The sequence below is a fragment of the Schistocerca nitens genome, chromosome 2 (genome assembly GCF_023898315.1).
Source record: "Schistocerca nitens isolate TAMUIC-IGC-003100 chromosome 2, iqSchNite1.1, whole genome shotgun sequence".
In the NCBI taxonomy this organism is placed as follows: domain Eukaryota; kingdom Metazoa; phylum Arthropoda; class Insecta; order Orthoptera; family Acrididae; genus Schistocerca; species Schistocerca nitens.
Window position 1 is genome coordinate 857,617,020 of NC_064615.1, and position 24,197 is coordinate 857,641,216.

At 39.0% G+C, this 24,197-nt stretch overlaps 1 protein-coding gene across 1 annotated transcript in view; it reads right to left on the bottom strand.

Annotated features, from left to right (window-relative positions):
* Window positions 1-24,197, bottom strand: part of LOC126234673 (NADP-dependent malic enzyme-like) — a 112,653-nt gene that overhangs the window by 12,472 nt on the left and 75,984 nt on the right. The window contains exon 9 of the mRNA XM_049943413.1: window positions 13,994-14,164. Within this exon, the coding sequence (XP_049799370.1) occupies window positions 13,994-14,164 (171 nt within the window). The remainder of the gene's footprint in view (window positions 1-13,993; window positions 14,165-24,197) is intronic.

The window sequence follows — 24,197 nt, forward strand, 5'->3', positions numbered from 1 at the left end:
CACCGGATCTGACGCCCCCAGATTTCTTTCTGTGGGGAAATTTGAAGGATATTTGCTATTGTGATCCACCGACAACGACTGAAAATATGCATTAGCGAATTGTCAAGGCATGTGCGAACATTATGGAAGGCGATCAACTCGCTGTTGAGAGGAATGTCGTTACACGTATTGCCAAATGCATTGAGGTTGACGGACATCATTTTGAGCATTTATTGCATTAATGTGGTATTTGCAGGTAATCACACTGTAACAGCATGCGTTCTCAGAAGTGATAAGTTCACAAGGGTACATGTATCATATTGGAACAACCAAAATAAAATGTTCAAACTTACCTTCGTTCTGTATTTTAATTTCAAAAACCTACCTGTTACCAACTGTTCATCTAAAATTGTGAGCCATATGTTTGTGACTATTACAGCGCCATCTATCACAAAGCGAAAAAAGTGGTCCAACTAAAACATTCGTATTTCTTTACATACTACATGAATATGTAATAAAAAATAGGGGCACCTATTTTTAAAATAACACAGTTGATATCCGTCTGACCTATGGCAGCGCCATCTAGTGGGCCAACCATAGCGACATCTGGTTTCCCCCTTCAAGCTAGACAAGTTTAGTTCTTTGTAGTTTTTTCGTTTGACACTTATTTCATAAGATATTTGGCCCAATCACAATCAATAGACCACCCTGTATATCTCGACTCATTCCACATCCTTGAATGCTCTGCTCCTTGATAGGACCTACAGAAAGTGATGAGTGAATGAATTCATCTGCATCTATATACCTACTCTGGAAGTGACTGCATCATGCACAGCAGAGGGTATCTTTTACCACCACTGATCATATTGTTACATCATGTTACTATACTGTCTTGTTTTTTACCATACTTTCATTATCCTAGGACTGTTTTACAAAGGGGCCTGTGTGTGTAAGACTGCAATTAGCAGAGGGAAGTTATGGCAAGAGAAAAGTATTTTTGATGTCATCCAGAGACCATGTGATATCAAACCTACGTTTATGGTGTGATTCTTCAGTTTCTCCTGGGGTAATTGTTGATTGAATAGGCTGTTCATAGTGTCCAACACACCTGTTGGACACTATGCATTGGCAGTACACAATGGACTTCTCAATCAATGTGCATGGACTCAAGGTGTACACTATCTGGTCAGAAGTATTTGGCAACCCATTAGCAGATATTAATATGGAGTGAGTCTGTGGCAACACTGACGTGCCATAACATCTCTGGCATGCAAAAACTCTTTGGGCCAAGGAGGCCATTATGTTCTGTCTATGTAATACTTATACTTTCGATGTGTAATGGCGTATGTCTGAAGTGTGACAGTAAAAATGTGCTCATTGTTTTAACAAGTGGATCAACGGGTTGTTATTTATAATGATAAGGACCAAAATACCACATTGGTGACCCTGATGACAGTTTTTGATGCTCTTCCCATGTTCTATGTGATTTCAAAAACAATAAAAATCGTGTGTGTACGAGTGAACCGCCTGTATCGTCATGTGGCTTACGCAACAAGGTGTACCACCGTACGATTTCTACGGTCAGAATCCGACCATTCCACCCACTTGCACTATGCATGGACTCTATACATCGAACATTTTGAGGCCCTCCAACCAACAAGTTTGATTGCAGTACCACAACACTCACAGACAACGCATACATACCACCCGCCATCTTGCCTCAAGATCGTTCTTTCAAACATACAGGACATACTAGCCCCCCCCCCCGGCAGATGCCATATTGACTGCTCCCACACCTGTGGCTCTTACAAACCCAGTGATTGTGGATTCCAAACCAACTAAGTTACCTAAAATGCCGACTTTTGCAAAAATGCAGCCCAACACATCATTCGCATTAGTTTACTCTATTTTTGCTGCCACAGGCATTGACTCAGAAGAATCACATTTCATGTGATGGTAGGACATTTGCATGACCATCTGGATTTGATTAGCGACATTGTGATTGACCCACTTCCTAGGAGGTTCCATTATTTCGACCTCATTTCACAATACACAACTAATGTACAACACGTTTGAGGATCCGACAACATAGCCGCTGATTATTTCTCCTGGATCTCGGGCATATCTTCCTCAATCAACTTCAACGCTCTTGCTCGAGCACAAACAAATGATGACTCCTTGCTGAGCTTCTTATCTGACAATAATCACTCGCTGGGCCTGGCACACAAGACGATCACCGGCACACGTTCGGAGCTATGGTGTGACACTTCCACTGGCGTGCCACGCCCCCTCGTCCCCTCCTCTTTGCGTCACTCAGTGTTTGACGCACTGCACAGTCTCGCCCGTCTGAGCATTCGCGCAACTACACGCATCATTGCCGAGCGTTTTGTATGGCCTTTGTTTTGCAAAGACTGGTGTCGCACTTGTATTTCATGCCAGCAGTCCAAAGTCAGACACCACTGCATGCCCCCCTCAGGTGTCTTCCACTCTCCATCTGGCAGACTCCACCACATCCAAATCGACATTGTCAGCCCCCTTCCCCAGGTGGATGCTTACCAATACTTGCTTACTTTTATCAACAGAACAACTAGATTGGTCAAGGCAACCCCTCTAGCCGATAATTCGGCCGAAACAGTCGCCAACGCTGTCCTCTCCACATGGGTTGCACATTTCGGCTGCCCCGATACCATTACTACAGACCAAGGCTGTCAGTTCGAGGCTGTCCTCTTCACAAAAAAGTGTGAGCTCTTCGGCACTGGCTGCATTCGCATGACAGCCTACCACCCCCAATCAAACGGCTTAGTGGAACGATGGCACCGCACTTTAAAGATAGTGCTAATGTGCCACGAGGAACGGTGGTTACACGCCATCCTGTGGGTACTGCTAAGCCTCCGTTCTGTATATAAAGATGACCTGCAGTGCTAATTGGCCGAATTGCTCTATGGCGAGCCGTTGACCCTACCAGCTGAGTTTGTCGAGCCTTCATTGCTCCAACATACCATCGAATACCCCGTGCTAATTGAGAACATATGACAGATGATATGAGCACAGAGAGCACCCGCTCCAAAAGCACACATTCCACCTAAAACATTTGTGCACCAGTGGTTAGACACGTGTGAAGCTGTGATGCTTAGGGACAAAACAGTGCACGCCGCCCTGCAACCCCCATACACAGGCCCTTACAGGGTACTTAGGCGCTCGTTGAATACATTCGACATCTGTATCAAAGGCAAACCCTCTACAGTGTCAGTGTCTCAACTCAAGCTGGCGTGGGTCACTGCTGATGACAACAACTCCAGCGACCCGACGCCACCAACCATGACGGACAATGACCTCCACACTCCTGCCTCCTCAAGGGATGACACATCGTCCACGCTCCCATCCCCAGTGCTGGGAACCCTTGCTGGGCATAGTCCGGGGTCCATGCCATTCACCCCACCCTCTCCTGCTATGCCCGTCACACACTTCTCACCCAACATTCAACAACCCACTACCGTCTCCATCGATGTCTCACACTTTTCACCATCTGACATCTGTATAACTACCACAAATGATTCTCTCTTAGTCATCCACGCTCCCCATCGCTCCCGCTCCACCGACGATGACATCTTCCAACTTTCCACGTCCCCGTCTATTCCCCCCACCCCCTCTGTCACCTCAGGAACCGGTCACTGCATTCTCCCACCAGTGTGGCACCATAATTACATTTTTCCATCCAAAAAGGCTCAAACCCTGGCCTCGCCCGACCCAGTTCCCCCTCCGGACGAAGACAGCGCAACACCTGGACCCTTCCTCCACAACAGCCAGAACCTCATGCTCCGCACTGCAGGGGGGGGGGGGGGGGGGTTCTGTGGCAACACTGGTGTGCCATAACATCTCTGGCATGCAAAAACTCTTTGGGCCAAGGTGGCCATTATGTTCTGTCTATGTGATACTTATACTTTCGATGTGTAATGGCGTATGTCTGAAGTGTGACAATAAAAATGTGCTCATTGTTTTAACAAGTGGATCAACGGGTTGTTATTTATAATGAAAAGGTCCCAAATTACCACAAGTCCATCCTTTGCGTTTATTACAGCTTGAACTCTGCTAAGGATGTTTTCAGTGAGATGCCTGACTGTCTGTGGAGGAATGGCAGCCCATTATTCCTCAAAAGTCAAAAGGTAGTGATTCTGGATGCTGCAGTCTGGAGTGAAATTGACATTGTAACTCATCCCAAAGGTAATTCAATGGGTTCAGTTTGCCACTCTGGCCAGGTCAGTCCATTTCAGAAATGTTAGGTTCACAAATCATTGTCACACAGATGCTGCTTTATGGCAAGGTGCAATGTCTTTCTGATACAAACAGACATAATCTCCAGACTGTTTCTCTGCTGCATGTACTCAGTGTTGAAAAATGTGTTCCCATCCATCTGCATTTTCTTATGTGCAATAAGGATACCACACCCTAACCTCAAAAATCACCCCCATATCCTAACACCACCTCCTTCATACTTCACCACTGGCTCTACACATGATGGCAGGTAACATTAAGCATTCATCAAACCCAAACCCTTCTATCAGATAGCCAAAGGGTATAGCATAATACATCACTTCAAATCACTCTTTTCTAGTCATCCACTGTAAGCATTGTTTAGCACGGATTACAGAAAAGGATGGCTTGACCCTTGTATCCCATTCTTTTTAACTCCATATGCACAGTTCATTGTGCTGGCTGGACTGCTGGTAACACTTCAGAATGCACAAGCACTTCCTTCTGCTGATTTCATGTAATCTTTTTACACCCACCCACTGCCATGCTCTATGGTCCCTATCTGCCAATACCTGAGGTCTGCTGGTCTTGGTTTAGATGTGCCTGTTCCTTCACATTCCCACTTCACAATCAAATCACCAACAGTCAACTTGGGCAGCTTTAAAATGGTTGATAGATTTGTTACTCAGGTGACATACAAAGACTAGCCCACATTTGAAGTTACTGAGCTTTCATGACTTACCCATTCTGCTGTTACTGGTTCTCTATTGATGATGTGTTAATTTTTTTTTTTATTTTATATTATTTATTGGTCAACAATGTAAAATATGGCACAGTTTTCCATGTTCATGGTTTTCTGCAGACTTCTATGATTCAATGTTCGCCTATTGTGGTGTATACTGCAATTATTAGCCTGTGGTTATGATACATTAAACTGCTTGTTATTTTATGTTAATGAGCTTTCCAGATTTTGTGGTGGTTAGATAAATGTTGTGTAAAACTTTATATTACCTAATATGAATGTTTTTATAGTGAATGCCCTGAAACAGGCACAAGCAATTGTAGCTCAGTATTCTCATCTGGTCAGGCCCTTTCAGTCCCTACAACAAATGTATCCAACAGAAAAAGTTATTCAAACAGACAAAAATATGGAGGTGGAAAGCAACATCTATGGTCAATCTAGTAGACCAACCAGGCATAGCAAGCCTGATACCAGCCATGTCAGAGGAATGAAGTGTTGCTCACCTGTTTGCAACCAGCAAAGATCTGATGTACTGAATTGTGTGTTAGGAAATATCTAAACTGTTGCACAGAAAGAAAAAGTGTTGTGCTAAATCTGTTAAAATATGTAACACATAAAATTTGGTGAGGAATATCTTTTCAAATTGATTGTGTGTTTTCACATTGGTCTGACAGGTCTCAGCAACAGTGGAGACCCTGTCATACAGTGGTGTCTAAAATAACTTTGTGAGAATTATGTAATTGGTTAACAGAAAAAAAATCACAGAGATGCTAATACTGCAAAACATGCTAAAACTCCACAAATTAGTGTTCAGGTGCAGAGAGAGTTTGGTCAAGACAGTCAAGGTATGTCCATCTTTAGGAGACATTAAACCATAAGATGTATAGTTTTATGAACCAAAAGTAATTTATTTCTTATGTGGAGTACAGTTAGGTGTGACAAGGTCAATTTGTGAGGTGCCAGCCAGTCTTGGTGGGGCCAAGAAGTGATGCATTAGAAATGTAAGTTATTCATTTTGGAGCTAAAAAGTCCAAGCTGGGTGCTAGTCCCAGAGAGATAGCTTGTGCGTGGAGCCAATGTCCCTTTGGCAGTGGCCAACAGTCAACACATGATTTCTTTCCCTCGATCCCTATTGACTACACACAGACCAACAAACCTCCGCTGAATCAACAATCGTACTTGACACATAGGCCACATAGGCCATACTTAAACAATATGAGGAAATATTTTAATAATAAATTTGAGATAATAATTTGACTGACTGGGCAACCTGTGGTCTAGGGACTCAGTTGAATTATTGAATAATATTATGAAAGAAGTGAAAAAATTTACTACTCATTATAAATAAATAAAATAAAAGCAAAGTACTATGTTAACAATCTAGGTTAGAATTGTGAAACCACAGTCAACAAAGCAAAGATAAGAAGCATCACCTATGTTGATAAATAGGGAAACACAACATGTGTAGAAACTGGAAAATGATTGCCATTTATATTGAAAAGTCTTTTCAAAGAAATCTCTGCAAGTAAGCATGCAAATATCCTAAATGTTTTGCACAGACCAAATATAAGGTTAGAGTGTTTGAGATGACCAGCTTGTGTGAGTGTCAAAAACAATCATGAAAACCTGCTAAAATATAGATATTAAGTCCATAACTATATGGACACAAATTGGTAAGTAGTGCAAAACAGAAAAAGCAAAAATTTTGTTATGCTAAGAGTTCTCTCCCCCCCATGAACCATGGACCTTGCCGTCGGTGGGGAGGCTTGCGTGCCTCAGCGATACAGATGGCCGTACCGTAGGTGCAACCACAACGGAGGGGTATCTGTTGAGAGGCCAGACAAACATGTGGTTCCTGAAGAGGGGCAGCAGCCTTTTCAGTAGTTGCAGGGGCAACAGTCTGGATGATTGACTGATCTGGCCTTGTAACATTAACCAAAACGGCCTTGCTGTGCTGGTACTGCGAACGGCTGAAAGCAAGGGGAAACTACAGCCGTAATTTTTCCCGAGGACATGCAGCTTTACTGTATGAGGGCTAATAGAAATCCTTGGGTAACAGAAGAAATATTGAATTTAATTGATGAAAGAAGAAAATATAAAAATGCAGTAAATGAAGCAGGCAAAAAGGAATACAAACGTCTCAAAAATGAGATCAACAGGAAGTGCAAAATGGCTAAGCAGGGATGGCTAGAGGACAAATGTAAGGATATAGAGGCTTGTCTCACTAGGGGTAAGATAGATACTGCCTACAGGAAAATTAAGGAGACCTTTGGAGAGAAGAGAACCACTTGTATGAATATCAAGAGCTCAGATGGAAACCCAGTTCTAAGCAAAGAAGGGAAGGCAGAAAGGTGGAAGGAGTATATAGGGGGTTTATACAAGGGCGATGTAACTGAGGACAATATTATGGAAATGGAAGAGGATGTAGACGAAGACGAAATGGGAGATAAGATACTGCGTGAAGAGTTTGACAGAGCACTGAAAGACCTGAGTCGAAACAAGGCCCTGGGAGTAGACAACATTCCATTAGAACTACTGATGGCCTTGGGAGAGCCAGTCATGACAAAACTCTACCATCTGGTGAGCAAGATGTATGAGACAGGCGAAATACCCTCAGACTTCAAGAAGAATATAATAATTCCAATCCCAAAGAAAGCAGGTGTTGACAGATGTGAAAATTACCGAACTATCAGTTTAATAAGTCACAGCTGCAAAATACTAACGTGAATTCTTTACAGACGAATGGAAAAATTGGTAGAAGCGGACCTCGGGGAAGATCAGTTTGGATTCCGTAGAAATGTTGGAACACGTGAGGCAATACTAACCTTACGACTTATCTTAGAAGAAAGATTAAGAAAAGGCAAACCTACGTTTCTAGCATTTGTAGACTTAGAGAAAGCTTTTGACAATGTTAACTGGAATACTCTCTTTCAAATTCTGAAGGTGGCATGGGTAAAATACAGGGAGCAAAAGGCTATTTACAATTTGTACAGAAACCAGATGGCAGTTATAAGAGTCGAGGGGCATGAAAGGGAAGCAGTGGTTGGGAAAGGAGTGAGACAGGGTTGTAGCCTCTCCCCGATGTTATTCAATCTGTATATTGAACAAGCAGTAAAGGAAACAAAAGAAAAATTCGGAGTAGGTATTAAAATTCATGGAGAAGAAGTAAAAACTTTGAGGTTTGCCGATGACATTGTAATTCTGTCAGAGACAGCAAAGGACTTGGAAGAGCAGTTGAACGGAATGGACAGTGTCTTGAAAGAAGGATATAAGATGAACATCAACAAAAGCAAAACGAGGATAATGGAATGTAGTCAAATTAAATCGGGTGATGCTGAGGGAATTCGATTAGGAAATGAGACACTTAAAGTAGTAAAGGAGTTTTGCTATTTAGGGAGTAAAATAACTGATGATGGTCGAAGTAGAGAGGATATAAAATGTAGACTGGCAATGGCAAGGAAATCGTTTCTGAAGAAGAGAAATTTGTTAACATCGGGTATAGATTTAAGTGTCAGGAAGTCGTTTCTGAAAGTATTTGTATGGAGTGTAGCCATGTATGGAAGTGAAACATGGACGATAACTAGTTTGGACAAGAAGAGAATATAAGCTTTCGAAATGTGGTGCTACAGAAGAATGCTGAAGATAAGGTGGGTAGATCATGTAACTAATGAGGAGGTATTGAATAGGATTGGGGAGAAGAGAAGTTTGTGGCACAACTTGACTAGGAGAAGGGATCGGTTGGTAGGACATGTTTTGAGGCATCAAGGGATCACAAATTTAGCATTGGAGGGCAGTGTGGAGGGTAAAAATCGTAGAGGTAGACCAAGAGATGAATACACTAAGCAGATTCAGAAGGATGTAGGCTGCAGTAGGTACTGGGAGATGAAGAAGATTGCACAGGATAGAGTAGCATGGAGAGCTGCATCAAACCAGTCTCAGGACTGAAGGACACAACAACAACAACAACAACAAGAGTTCTCTTGCAGCTGATCATCAAATAAAGGGTAATGGAAAAATCACTTCTGAGGCTGTGCAAGAATAGGTACACAGTGCGAGAGAGAGGAGTAAGTTGTGTGTTTATATTTATTTATTTATTCTGTGAAAACTGATGTAACATTAGATGATGTGATTTATGTTGATTTTGCTCCAAGGAACAAAATAATGTTGACCACAACTACAGCAAACGTGTTATGATTCAGCATTTTTATGGCATGAATATTGGGTTCCTTGACATGCTCCATGCATGTTAATAAACAAAGAGCTCATAAGATTTGGCTGTGCATGATGACAATAGTTTCAATGTCAAGGCAGTTGATGTAACATACTGAGTTGATCTCAATTTTGTGCTGACTGCTCAGCCGAGTAAAGGAGTGTGAATCATACACAAGCAAGAAAAAACCTACAGGAAAGAAACTGAAGAAGCTAAAATGGATTAGAACACCAGTTACAATGAAAAGGACTATAAGCCATTTAATGAGCACAGACAAAACCAATAGCATCTCCAAATTACAGTGATCTTCATAAATTTAATGAATCCTTCTTGAGAATAATGAGAAAGCTGTACAGAAGATTCGACATTCATTTACAGACTCTAAATATTTTTATGAATATGTAGAAAGAAAGTGTATCATAATGAGATCATAAGCATTATGATAGCTTACAAGTCTTGTGACAGTCCATACATCTATAGCATATCATATGCTGTCCTGGATAAAATTATTTTTGAAATTGCAAAACTACTAGCCAGAGTAATAAACAAATGCTTTTCCTCTGGTGCTGTGCCAAACACTTTAAAATTAGCTTGAGCAGCACCAGTCTACAAACAAGGCAATCCTCCTCAAATGTCAGGCACCAGACATTATTGATAATTCCTGCATGAGTGCCAGTGATGGAGTCTGTAGTGAAAAATCTGCTTTTCAAATACATTGAAAATAGTGATATATTCCATGGTGCCCATCATGGATTTTCTTAAGGAAGGCCAGCTGCTGTGGCAGTGTCTGTTTGGTCAGAAAGATAAAAAGAGCACATGAGAAGGGCCTAACAGCAGTACCACTTTATGACCTTAACAAACCATTTGACTGCAAATCACATTTTGATGATCAATATGAAATGCTAGGTATCACTGGTGTTGCCCTTGCAACCTTACTCTCCTACTTTGAAAACAGGTGAGAGGTTATAACCATCAAGGGAGCAATGTTACATGAAGAGAAGTTAGAATATGATATGCTCAGGTATTTATGACTGGACCTCTCCTATTTCTAATATTTGTAAAAAATTTAAGCTACAGCAGATAGATCTTATTGTTTAAATGATGCTATCTTGTTACCTATTGGGAAAGTAACTGCTCATGAAATTCATGAAGCAGATGTGTTATTCATCATGAACAAAGACTGTTTCACAGAAAACAAAATGAAAACAAATCAAGATAAAACATGACAGATATTGTGTGGTGTAAGTGACACTGGATGCCTGAATTATTGTGGTTTCTTGATTATCTGCAAGTTCACTTGGCAAGGATGATTCTGGTTTCATGATAGTAACTAAGTTCTCTTGGCAGTATACATTGCATATGTGCATGGGAGAATTTCACACAGTGTGTGCTTCTTTAGTAAATTAAGACTTAAGTAACATTCAAATTTGTGGACTAAAAATTTGTTTACTTTACTTATGAAACTTGTTCTTCTGAAATTTGCTGTCATTTACTTCCATAGTTTGAGGAAAGAATCCATTCATCATCCTGCATGAAGCACTGGTGTAAAAAGGTCAAGAAAGGATGAGAATGTGTTGATAACATGGCCCACTTTCATCATCTTAGTATCACAACCACAGTGTAAAACATCAAAGGTATCCATGAATTATTCAAATGTGATTGGCACAACTGTTACTGGAATCTCGTAGAAACTTTAAATAGACACGAGTTCACAGGTAGATGCCGTGTTTCTTGACTTCCGCAAGGTGTTCGATACAGTTCCCCATAGTCGTTTAATGAACAAAGTATGAGCATATGGACTATCAGACCAATTGTGTGATTGGATTGAAGAGTTCCTAGATAACAGAACGCAGCATGTCATTCTCAATGGAGAGAAGTCTTCCGAAGTAAGAGTGATTTCAGGTGTGCCGCAGGGGAGTGTCATAGGACCGTTGCTATTCACAATATACATAAATGACCTTGTGGATGACATCGGAAGTTCACTGAGGCTTTTTGCAGATGATTCTGTGGTGTATCAAGAGGTTGTAACAATGGAAAATTGTACTGAAATGCAGGAGGATCTGCAGCGAATTGACGCATGGTGCCCAGGAATGGCAATTGAATCTCAATGTAGACAAGTGTAATGTGCTGCAAATTCATAGAAAGATAGATCCCTTATCATTTAGCTACAAAATAGCAGGTCAGCAACTGGAAGCAGTTAATTCCATAAATTATCTGCGAGTACGCATTAGGAGTGATTTAAAATGGAATGATCATATAAAGTTGATCGTCGGTAAAGCAGATGCCAGACTGAGATTCATTGGAAGAATCCTAAGGAAATGCAATCCGAAAACAAAGGAAATAGGTTACAGTACGCTTGTTCACCCACTGCTTGAATACTGCTCAGCAGTATGGGATCCGTACCAGATAGGGTTGATAGAAGGGATAGAGAAGATCCAACGGAGAGCAGCGCACTTTGTCACAGGATCATTTAGTAATTGCGAAAGCGCTACGGAGATGATAGATAAACTCCAGTGGAAGACTCTGCAGGAGAGACGCTCAGTAGCTCGGTACGGGCTTTTGTTAAAGTTTCGAGAACATACCCTCACCGAGGAGTCAAGCAGTATATTGCTCCCTCCTATGTATATCTCGCGAAGAGACAATGAGGATAAAATCAGAGAGATTAGAGCCCACACAGAAGCATACCAACAGTCCTTCTTTCCACGAACAATACGAGACTGGAACAGAAGGGAGAACCGATAGAGGTATTCAGGGTACCATCCACCACACACCGTCAGGTGGCTTGCGGAGTATGGATGTAGATGTAGATGTAGATGTAGATGTAGAAGGTACATTAAGTGTTCAGCCAGTAATTTGGACTTAGCTGCGACTCTGAAAAATGTCAACTTGTTGGGTTCCAAAGTTGCTTAACAGAGAGCAGAATGCTGCAAGAGCTACAATTTCTTGCAAGCTTTCCAGAAAATATGAGGAACAATGTGGTGCTTTTTAATGAAACTCATCAAATTTGAAGACACTTACACCCAACATTACATCCTTTAATTGAAGAAAGTCAGTATGGAGTGACAGAGGGGTGATGAAGGGGTGTTGATGGAAACCAAGATACAGTTTTTTTTTCCTGTTAGGGTCTTATTCATGGTGTTCTGAGAACACTAAGGAATTCTGCTAATTAATTTCCTGTGTAGATGTTGGGCCATTAATGCTGTCTAATACTGCATCATTCTTTATCAAGTTCTATCTGGCTACCACTAAAAAAGGAGCAACAGCCACATCAGAATTTTACTGCTTGTCCAAGACAATGGCATGTCTCATTCCCAAAAAAGAACACAACAAACATCAGTAGGTATGCATTGGACTGCCATGGAACATCCACCTTCAAGACTTGTCACCATGTGACATCCATGTGATTGTGCACCTCAAGAAACCCTTTGCAGGAGAGTATTTCATGACCAACATGAGGTGCAACAGTTTATGTGCTGCTGGCTTCAGTTATGTCATCATACTATCCATCAAAAATATATTAAAATTTGTTAGCTGATGGCAAAAGTGTATCAGTAATAAAAATAGCAAAACAGTAAATATGAAATAGTCTTGAATAATAAAAAAATATTACTGAAGGCTTATTTATAACTGGTCTACCTTAATACACTGCTTGATAAAATTAAGTAGTCATAGCAGATCTTATTACACACAAGATTGTAAACGTATGACTGGAGCCCCATGAAAGTATAGATGAGCAGATTTAAAGTGCAGGTAAAATAGCTCCCAAACTGATGACGTGATTAACCACATGTGGAGATTGAGCCTTCAACATAAATGATAAAATTCAAGCAGCAGAGACAGATATTGTATGAACAGAAACTTCCTGATAGATTAAAACTGTGTGCTGGACCAAGACTTGAATTCAGGACCTTTACCTTTCACGGGCAAGTGGACTACCATCTCAGTTACCCAAACACGACTCATGACACATCCTCACAGCTTTAATTCTGCCAGTACCTCATCTCCTACCTTCCAAACTTCACAGAAGCCCTCCTGCAGACCTTGCAAAACTGGAAGAAAGGATATTGTGGAAACATGGCTTAGCCACAGCCTGGGAGATGTTTCCAGAATGAAATTTTAGCTCTGCAACAGAGTATGCACTGACATGAAACTTCCTGGCAGATTAAAGGTCCTGGGTTCGAGTCTCAGTGCAGCATACAGTTTTACTCTGTCAGAAAGTTTCATATTGGTGCAGAGTGAAAATTTCATTCTGGGTTCTATGAACAAATTAAGACAAAATTATGTTAACAAGTAAAAAAACGCCTTTAACTAACACAGTAAGAGGCTAGATAACATGTGAAAACCCACATATGCACTCACATTTGTGGACAAGAATTTGGCCTATTTAACATGATAGTATAAACTCATAAATATATTAACAATTTCTATGAGAGTGTTAGGGAATTGCCTGAGAATTTAATAAGATAAATTCATAATTTTCTATGAGCCTCTTCAGTTAAGGAATATGGAGTTAATCTCTACATGTGAATGAGTCATCTTATTTAAATTGTAACAGAGGAGCTTCAATATTCTTATAGACAATTTACACATAAAATTCAAGTGACATTCATTTCATTTTCACTAATGCTGTATAACAAAAAAAGTTGAAACATAAAATTTGACAAATAATGCAACAATCTGAAAACTTTCTCACTATTTTGAAAAATGAATTTTACATAAAGAAACTTTTAAGAATGCCCTCTATTATGTTTATATCACAGTTTATTGTGGTAGATTATAGCCCATTCCACACATGAAGTGGAATACTGTACCTTTGCTGCAACAGTGAACACATCCTCACTGATGATGCGTATCCCAGCAGTAATTACACCAAGTGCAATTCCTGGGAAGATATAAGAGTTGTTACCCTGACCAGGGTAAAATGTCTTCCCTTTGTATGTTACTGGAGGAAAAGGAGATCCACTAGCAAAAATGGCTTTTCCCTGTTTCACAAAAAATACAAGTGAATCAACACCCAAAGTTATTGCCTTTTAAATTAGCTTGTATGTTATTAGTAATTTTCTCAGTCACTGCAAAATAAAGTTAAAATAGTTTAAATTTACAAAATTATTTATACACATAGTTTTCTCTTCTCCTACAGGTCAAAATTTCATTCCAGATTTGGAGAATTAATTAACAGCTTCCTCGCCTAAAGTGTTCTATTTCCTCTTGCTGTGATCCTTACAGATTGTTATTGTTTTAAACTTTATTCAGACTTATTTTCTTATTATCATCATTAATTCACATAGTCCTATGCTCTGAAGGTTCAGGTACTTATGTTTTTGGATTTTCACAGAGTGCTCTGTTGTACATTGGCTTTCATAGCAAGGTTTTCCCAAAAATCTCAAATGTTTCTAACTCAATTGTTCATCAGTGAAATTGGCTAATTTTGCTACCCTTATCAATTGTTCATCAGTGAAATTGGCTAATTTTGCTACCCTTATCTCCCTGATCTTTCATTTGTGCCTATGTTGTTTAGTTCTATCACTTTTAATATACTGTTAATAAGTTATCAAATGGTTCAAATGGCTCTGAGCACTATGGGACTTAACATCTGAGGTCATCAGTCCCCTAGAACTTAGAACTACTTAAACCTAACTAACCTAAGGACATCACACACATCCAAGGCCGAGGCAGGATTTGAACCTGCGGTTCTGGACTGAAGCGCCTAGAACCGCTTAGCCACTGCGGCTGGGAATAAGTTATCATGTCACAGTTAATTTCATTCTTGTATTTGTCAAGTAAAAGAAATCTATGTTCAGTCCTGTCGGTAGCACACCTGTTACATTTTCTGAGTGTCAAAGATATTAAGTGTTATGCCATTTGACTGGTAACTTAAACCAAACTAAATGATTAAAAAATACCTCAGTTAATGTGTAAGCATTCATACGAGGCCTTTTCAAGTAAACTAGCTATTTCATGTAGTGGACCCATACCACCTGATAAAAACAGAACAGATGTCTTCAAAATTGGGTACAGTAAATCTAGATTCATACAAAGGTGTCAGCTGTAATGTTCTCATTTATACCATTTATTCACAAATACACATGTATCACTAGTTAGTATCAGGCTACCCATCCATTACCAAGCATATGTGTACAAATTATAAAACTCTAAAGAGTAAACTTACTCAGAGTTTTTTAATATAAAAACATTATTCAGTGGTGACCATATAGCTCAAAACTAGTTTGTTGTATATAACAAAGAATAGTAATGTAGAAAAAGAGTGCAACTGAAGTGATCTTTTCAAGCAGAATTTCTTGTATGTATTTGTGTTTGGCTGCACCTACAGTGAAGAAGTTTTGTTTGTCTGAATTCGTTTATATATAAATAAGCAACAAAACAAAATTGAATCAATACTACATTTGCATACATGTTATGAGTGAATTAGCAGTTTCTCATCATATCTGGACTAAATGAATATCTTGACGTAAGGACTGAAAAGTTCTGTTTGCTACATACAAGTAACAGCATTTGTTATCAAGGTGTATAGCAAGTAATGTAATGTATTACAAGAAGGACTCAGTACCTGTCAATGTAAAAGATATTTTCTTTGAAAAATACCAGCATTATCAAGCAAATCTTGAGCTACTAACACCAGATGAACAGAAGCTGTAAAGTAAAGCTGATAATTCGGAAGGTTTTTCCAAAGTAGCAGCTTTCTTACTGATGTACTCAGTAAATTTAGGTGGAATAATATTTAATATAACCAAGCAGTATACTGCTAGTTCATTGTTAATACAGTCTACAGATTAAGCTTCTACAATCTCTTTGCCACATGTTAATGTATACCTTGATTTGTTCCACATCACTCCTTCTTGATAGGATGTGCAGAATCCTATGAATGAATGAGAGACTGCAAAGTGAAATTGAGATGATGTTAAGTGCAGTAAGAGCTAAAACTGAGATGGGTGACTCATCCTTCTCAGACTAAATAAGATTAACAGGAGAGACTGGAAGTGCAATAAACAATTTGCCATCATGATAATAGTAAAATTTCCAGAAATGTTCTTGCTAGTAGGCAGGATCACAAACTATAAAATGGTGGAAGAAATATGATTAAAATAATGCGAAGAATTTCTGAGTACATAAAACACAAAGGAGGAACACAATTCTAAGATTTCATTTTTTATAAAACTAAGTGAGTGGGTTTGAATATGTTGCAATAACTTTTTATCTCCCAAAAGAATGATAGTTAGTCTCTCAATATTTGTGTGGGGTGGTTACTTTAGTACATAAAAGGTATCCATTACAATAACATCAAGTTATAACAAGTATATCTTTATGTCAGATTAATATTAGTTATTGATGCCATTTTTTTAACTTCATAATTTGAAACTATATCCTCTTACCACTAAATTCATCAAGTGTCCAATAAGGTGATGAACAAGTTGGTAATAAAGCTAGAATGATTCCCAAAGGATAATTTCATTCAAGTATCGGTATTATTAGATTAACAGTCATAATAAAAAAAGTGAAATAGGAAAACATTGGAACAAATGAGATACCCTGATGGTCATCAATAAAAACAGTCAGTAATAATGCACCACTCGGTAGTACTTCTCAAAAGTGAAGAAGCAGCAAAAAATCCTTATTGAACTTTTATTCCATTTACAGTGGGTTTTATAAATATTTTTACAAACCGTGAGAGGCATATTCCTTTGGCCAAAACAGAAAAAAGTCAAATTAAATAGTAGTCCAAAAATTATTAATTTGTGAATTATAATGAAGATTGAAGATAATGTACTCTAGATAAAATGGAACAGCTTAAGTTTGTAAGCAATACTTTGAATTCATTCTGTTTAGTAACTGAGTGATAATATTGATGCAAGTCAATGTGCTGAAGCATTCATAGTACTCTCATTAGCAATGTGTTGTTAAGAAGATGTGTCTGTATTTGATATTTTCATACATTTCAGATTAATGTGTCTTGAATGCTTCACATATGTATTAACAGTGAGTTGTTTGCTAATTTTTATTATTAGCCATGGAAGAACGTTCATTTTGTGAGCAGGTACATATGATTTTAATGCACAGCCATAGAAGTGTTAATGGACTCGAGGCTACATGGCTGTTCAAACTGCATTTCCAGATGGAAGACAATCTTTGTTGCTGTTTGTTACTACATTCATAGCACCACAAATAGTGGGTCAAAATAGACAGATTTACAGTACACTTGACAAGAAGGATGCACTCTGCTGTCTGTCAAAGGTCCAGGTATAAGCACATGACACATTGTCTTTGTGATACAGCCCATAATGCCACATATAGGGTACATCATGAATAGTTCACGTATCTGTATGACCTTCAATGTGTGCATGGCCTGTCTCTTGCCAATCATCATACATGGAAAAATTTCTGCTGATGGGATGTTGCTCACACTGCCAATTTGTTGTTTGTATCTTTTCAGTCTCCTGTACAAACAAGAGAACTTCTGGAAGAGAAGGAATCGCAAATGTTTATCAACAAAACTCTGTGGATGAATGAAAATGAGCATGACATAATTCAGCCTAGACACCAGAACTGATTTAAGTATAATGTGTGGACTGTAATTTTAGGTTTAGATCTTCTTCCAGCATCTCTTAAAGGAGTTGTTTACAAGAAACGTATTCAGAAAGCTCTTCCATACTTCCTACATGATAAGTTCCTAAAAATATGAGGAAGCAAGAATGATGGGGCTCCAATACATATCACATACACTGCCTGAGATGTAATGGATGATATCTTTGGTGATAGATGGATTTAAGGAAGGCTCAGTTCTGTGGCATGAATGTTCTTCCTATCTCAGTCCTTTGGAATATTATATGGTGGCCCTTTGGAGTCAGTTACTTATGCAGCAGATATTCATAATACACAAATACTTCACCAAAATATAATGGAAGTCTAAGAAACAATTTGACACTATCCAGGGGCATCTGAAAGTATGCGACCATCTGTGGTCTGAAAAGGCCAAATAGAGCAGGGTAACTGGTGACCCACAGGCCAAATCCAACCCCAGTTGGTTTCAGTCTGGCCCACAGAAGAAATTCATGGGAGAGAGGGCATTTTCAGATATTTCTACAGATGCTCAGCCCACTTGGTTTGCAGCTCATGGCAAAGAACTGCAAAAGCTTTGTTTACTCCTAGCATGAGCAACGTCATTTCACTCCCGGGGGATTTGAACAACAAAGAGAAATACGTATGTTTCAAGTCTGAGGGCAAAGTTATGGCCCTTGTTCTCATGTGTATGTAGAGTGTGAGTGAAACAGCTCACTTCTTTGAAGGGGTGTTGTGAGAAATGTGGTGGAAATGTCACACGCAAGTTAAGGGTCCCTCACATGTTCAATATTATTATAAATACATTACTAAAATGATCTGAGAGTGAGGTTGGCAATAAAAGAAATATTGACCAACAGTAGTCTCAGTACAAACAATACATGCTAAGTATGTGAGGGTGGCTATTATCAGTCTGACAATTTGTCATTCTGTTGTTCAGATTTATCTAGTTTGACTTCTGTATAAAACAGCTAATATGAACTAAGTTCAAGTGATTTAGACTTTTAAACTTCTTAAAATGAAAAAGAAATGGTGGCTTAATTTATCTACATTGCAGAAAAAACCTTTGCCCATGCAACCAGTCATCAAAATTATTTGTAGATTGATATTTAAAAAGTGCTTACTAACAGTGTTTCAAATTTACTGTGTTAATACCCACAAACACTCGGGTCAGCTGCCTGTGGCCAGAAATGGCAAAGTTTCTCCTAATTGTTTGTCAATTGGGACTCCCTACCTCATTACCTTATTTTAATGAAAATAGTCAATTTTTGACACTATAATGAATTGTGTAGACAAAAAAATCTACCCATCAAGTGGTGGCATGAGAACACACATATAACAAAAGGTTTTACTTACGCAAGCTTTCAGAGTCAGTGCCTCCTTTTTCCAGCAGTGGCACTTTCTTGTCCAATGCAGCCCCTGACAATCAGTCTTTCCTTCTCATCCCACCTGGTAAGTTTCCCACATCCCAGGATTGTGGGTCTCTTTTCCAAACACTACCCTTTTTCCTAAACATCTCCAGTCCTTTCCCTTCACCCTCTCTTCCTTCCCCTTCAACCCTTCTGCCAGAAGAAGGAGCCACTGGCTCCAAAAAATTGCATTAGTAAAACCTTTTTTATGTGTGTGTTCTCCTGCCACTGGTTGGTGAATAGATTTTTTTATCTGTTCAATTCGATTATATCATTACCACATTTTGTTTTTATACTCTTTCCTATATTAACATTAATAAATAATTCTTGTCTGTTGTGTACATATTATAAAACCACAGCAGTTGGGATTAAATGTAATTTATCATGGATTAGCTGCAACCAGTGCTTTTATTGGCATTTAAATTTCCTTGGTGACATTTCAAGATGCCTAGCATCCCATACTCACATCTTCAGATGTTTACATTTATTTATGTATCATGAACATTGTTTCTTTACTAATGGCACTGCAGAAATTTGCAACAGAAGTTTAGAAGACAGCTGCAGTAAAATGTCATAATTAAAGAAACAATGTTCAGGATGTGTAAATAAAAATGAACACCTGAAGGTGGGGTGAACATAAAAAGAACATACTCTCTAAAATTCTAAAAATGGCAGGGGTAAAATACAGGGAGCGAAAGGCTGTTTACAATTTGTACAGAAACCAGATGGCAGTTATAAGAGTCAAGGGGCATGAAAAGGAAGCAGTGGTTGAGAAGGAAGTGAGACAGGGTTGTAGCCTCTCCCCAATGTTGTTCAATCTGTATATTGAGCAAGCAGTAAAGGAAACAAAAGAAAAATTCAGAGTAGGTATTAAAATCCATGGAGAAGAAATAAAAACTTTAAGGTTCGCTGATGACATTGTAATTCTGTCAAAGACAGCAAAGGACTTGGAAGAGCAGTTGAACGGAATTGACAGTGTCTTGAAAGGAGGATATAAGATGAACATCAACAAAAGCAAAACAGAGGATAACGGAAAGTAGTCAAATTAATTCGGGTGATGCTGTGGGAATTAGATTAGGAAATGAGATACTTAAAGTAGTAAAGGAGTTTTGCTATTTGGAGAGCAAAATGACTGATGATGATTGAAGTAGAGAGGATATAAAATGTAGACTGGCAATGGCAAGGAAAGCTTTTCTGAAGAAGAGAAATTTGTTAACATCGAGTATTGATTTAAGTGCCAGGAATTCGTTTCTGAAAGTATTTGTATGGAGCGTAGCCATGGATGGAAGTGAAACGTGGACGATAACTAGTTTGGACAAGAAGAGAATAGAAGCTTTCGAAATGTGGTGCTACAGAAGAATGCTAAGATTTGATGGGTAGGTCACATAACTAATGAGGTGGTATTGAATAGGATTGGGGAGAATAGAAGTTTGTGGCACAACTTGACTAGAAGAAGGGATCGATTGGTAGGACATGTTCTGAGGCATCAAGGGATCACCAATTTAGTATTGGAGGGCAGCGTGGAGGGTAAAAGTCGTAGAGGGAGACCGAGAGTTGAATACACTAAGCAGATTCAGAAGGATGTAGGCTGCAGTACGTGCTGGGAGATGAAGAAGCTTGCACAGGATAGAGTAGCATGGAGAGCTGCATCAAACAAGTCTCAGGACTGAAGACCACAACAACAACAACACTCTCTAAAATGCATGTTTTTAGGCACCATTTCTTGGTGTGGCATATCAAGAAAAGGGTACGATTCACATTGGTCCGCTATCTCATAAACGTTAATGTAATGGCTGCCACAGTTTTGACTGTGCACTAAAAGAGGTGCTGCTGCTGCATCACATGACAAGGGGGTCCAGAGGCCTACATAAGGATATTAATCGGGCCTGCTGGTCACCAATGGCTTTCAATTCCTGACATAGAAGATAGAGGAGTTTTTTAGGCTAGGTGGTATTTCGAGGTACTCTGTTGAACGGTCACAGATGACATGACTATACCAAAATCTGACCATGTTCTGAATAAAGACACTTTTCTTGGCAAAATTTTATCAGTAAATTGTTGAAGTATTCATCAAAACAAAGCTCCCAAATTTAGTGCCCACCAGGAAATTTCCCATGCTCAAATTATTCTCAGGACTGAGAGCTGGCTGAAACCTGAACTAGAAAGCTCTGAAATATTTAGCAGTTCGATGCCATAGGAGAGGGAGTCTTCATTGCAGGTGACAAAAATATTGTCTCTATTGAGTTCACGTTTGTGTGTGACAGTGGAGTTATATTGTAGCATATAACAGGGCTAGGTGAAATAAAGTTAATCATTGGATGTTTTTATTGGCTGCCACATTCCACCATGACAATTTTAAAGTCATTCAGAGAAAGTCTATGGTCAGTACAAGGTGCAATCAAAATTACAGTAAATAATTTCACTAGAAACGAAGTAACTAGCTTACATAGAATTTGATTTAATCTCCTTCTAAGTTCTGTCCTTGGTTAGCATTGCATTTATCCCACCGTTGAATCCAGAACTGGTAGCATTTCTGAAAGGTTTCTTGTGGAAGGCATTCAGCTTCTGTGTCATGGCCCTTTCAATGTCAGGAATGGTGTCAAAAACCCATTACACAGGGTTTTGAATTTTGGGAAGAAACATGAGTCACACGGTGCTAAATCTGGTGAGTATAGCAGATGTGGACAGACAGGGACACTTTCTCAGGCCAAGAACATGTGGATCAAAAGTATAGTGTGGTACAGTGTGTTCTCATGATGAAAAAGGAAGCCATTGGCCCAGTTTTCTGGTCCCTTCCTTCATACATGATTTCACAAATGTTGCAGTATGCCCTTATAAAATTTGTTGTTCACAGTCGTTCCCCTTGGAACACATTCTGATTGCATTTGTTTTATTTACAGTTGTAATTTTGGATATGATATCTGGATCATCTGATTAAAGACAATCCTTCAGCTCCACATGAACTGACACATGATTTTCCTTCTGTTCATCTCTCAAAAGTCTGGGAACAAATTTTAAACACTCATCTCATTTGCAAATTATCAGTCAAATGCTTTGCATTGAACCCACATGAGATGGTAAGTTCTTTGGTAAGTTCTTGAATAGTTATTAACTTGTTTGAAGGAATAATTTTGGCACTTTTTCCATATTTTCTTCTGTTTTAAAGGTTAATGAATGTCCTGAACATTACTCATCTTCTACCAACTCATTTCCACTTTTAAAGTGCTCATACCAATTGTAAATAGTCTACAGAGTTACAGCATTATTGCCATACTCCAATTACAACATTTCATGAGTGTCTTTGGCAATTTTTTGCCATGTGAAACAGAACTTAATGTTCACACATCGTTCAAAATCCATGCTGTGTGACAAACATGTTAAACACAGCCTCACTCTAACGTCTCTGGATGCAGAGTGACAAGTCAGGAAATGTTCCAAATTTATGCTGCCATCTCAACAGATCAGGCTATGGGACAAATATCATCAAACAGCCATAGAATCACCAGTTGCTGCTGAAAGAGTTTATTCACCATATATTTTGATCAAACCTCATAACGGGGAAATACCCAGATCGTGCAATATTAGTTGGAGACAACTTTAGACTACCAAGTACAGACTGGAACATCTATGGATTCATTGCAAGGTGCTTAGAGAGACTGTCTTGTATAGTACTTACACTTACACTTAAACTATGACCTGACATTGTTTAGTTCCAGTATGATAGATGTATAGGATTTATGGTCAGAGCTTAAATGGACTGTAAATCATGCTCTGGAGATATACAAGCTGAGCAAGTGGATTAAGGACAGAAATACCCACCATGGTTTAATAACAAAATTTGGAAAATATAGAGGAAGCAAAGACTGTTGCACACGTGATTGGAAAGAGAATGCTCATTGACCAGTCTGATGTAGCAATAGAAGTGGCAAAAGGAGAGCCAAAGTTTTAGATTTTACATTAAGAAATCATTCATATAGGAGAATTGTACAAACACACCAGCATTTGAGCACCACACAGATTCCTGTACAGACAAATCACTAGGTCTGGGTGGAATCACAATTTGGTTTTCCAATGAATACTCTACAGCACTGAACCCTTACTTAGCCTGAATTTATCATGCATCTCTCACCCAGTGCAAAGTCTCAAGTGAGAGGCAAAAGCATAGGCAACTCCTGCATATAAAAATGGTAAAAGAAGGAGCCTGCAAAATTACAGACCAATATCCTTAACATCGGTTCGCTGCAGAAATTCTTGAATATATTCTCAGTTTGGATATAATAAATTTCCTTGAGACAAAAAAAGCTTCTGTTCATGAATCAGCATATTTATGGAAAGCATCATTAACACAAAACTCTTCTTGCTCTTTTCTCATGAACTATGGATGAAGGGCAACAGACAGATTCCGTATTCCTAGATTTCCGAAATACATTTGACACATTGTTCCACTGTATACTGTTAATGAAGTATGAGCATATGGAATATGTTCCCAGACATGTAAGTGGTTTGAAGACTTCTGAAGTTACAGAACCCAGTACGTTGTCCTTGACAGCAAGTGTTCCTTAGAGACAAGGATATCATCAGGAGACCCCCGCAGAAGTGTGATAGGACTGTTGCTATTTTCTACATACATAAATGACATGGAAGACTGGGTGGGCAGCAGTTTGTAACTTTTTGTTGATGATGCTGTGATGTACAGGAAGGTGTCTTTGTTGAGTGACTGTAATGGGATACAAGATGACTTAGTGTGATGAATAGCAGCTGGCCCTAATTGTAGAAAAATGTTAGTTAATGCAGATGAGTAGGAAAAACAAGCCCATAATGTTCAAATACAGCTTCCTGACACAGTCAATTTGATTAAATATCTAAATGTAACATTGCAAAGCCATATGAAATGGAACAAACATGTAAGGACTGTAGTAGGTAAGGCAAATGGTCAACTTCGGTTTATTGGGAGAATTTTGTAAAGGAGGTCACACATAGGAGTACTGCTTGAATGTTTGGGATCTGCACCAGATTGGATTAAAGTAAGACA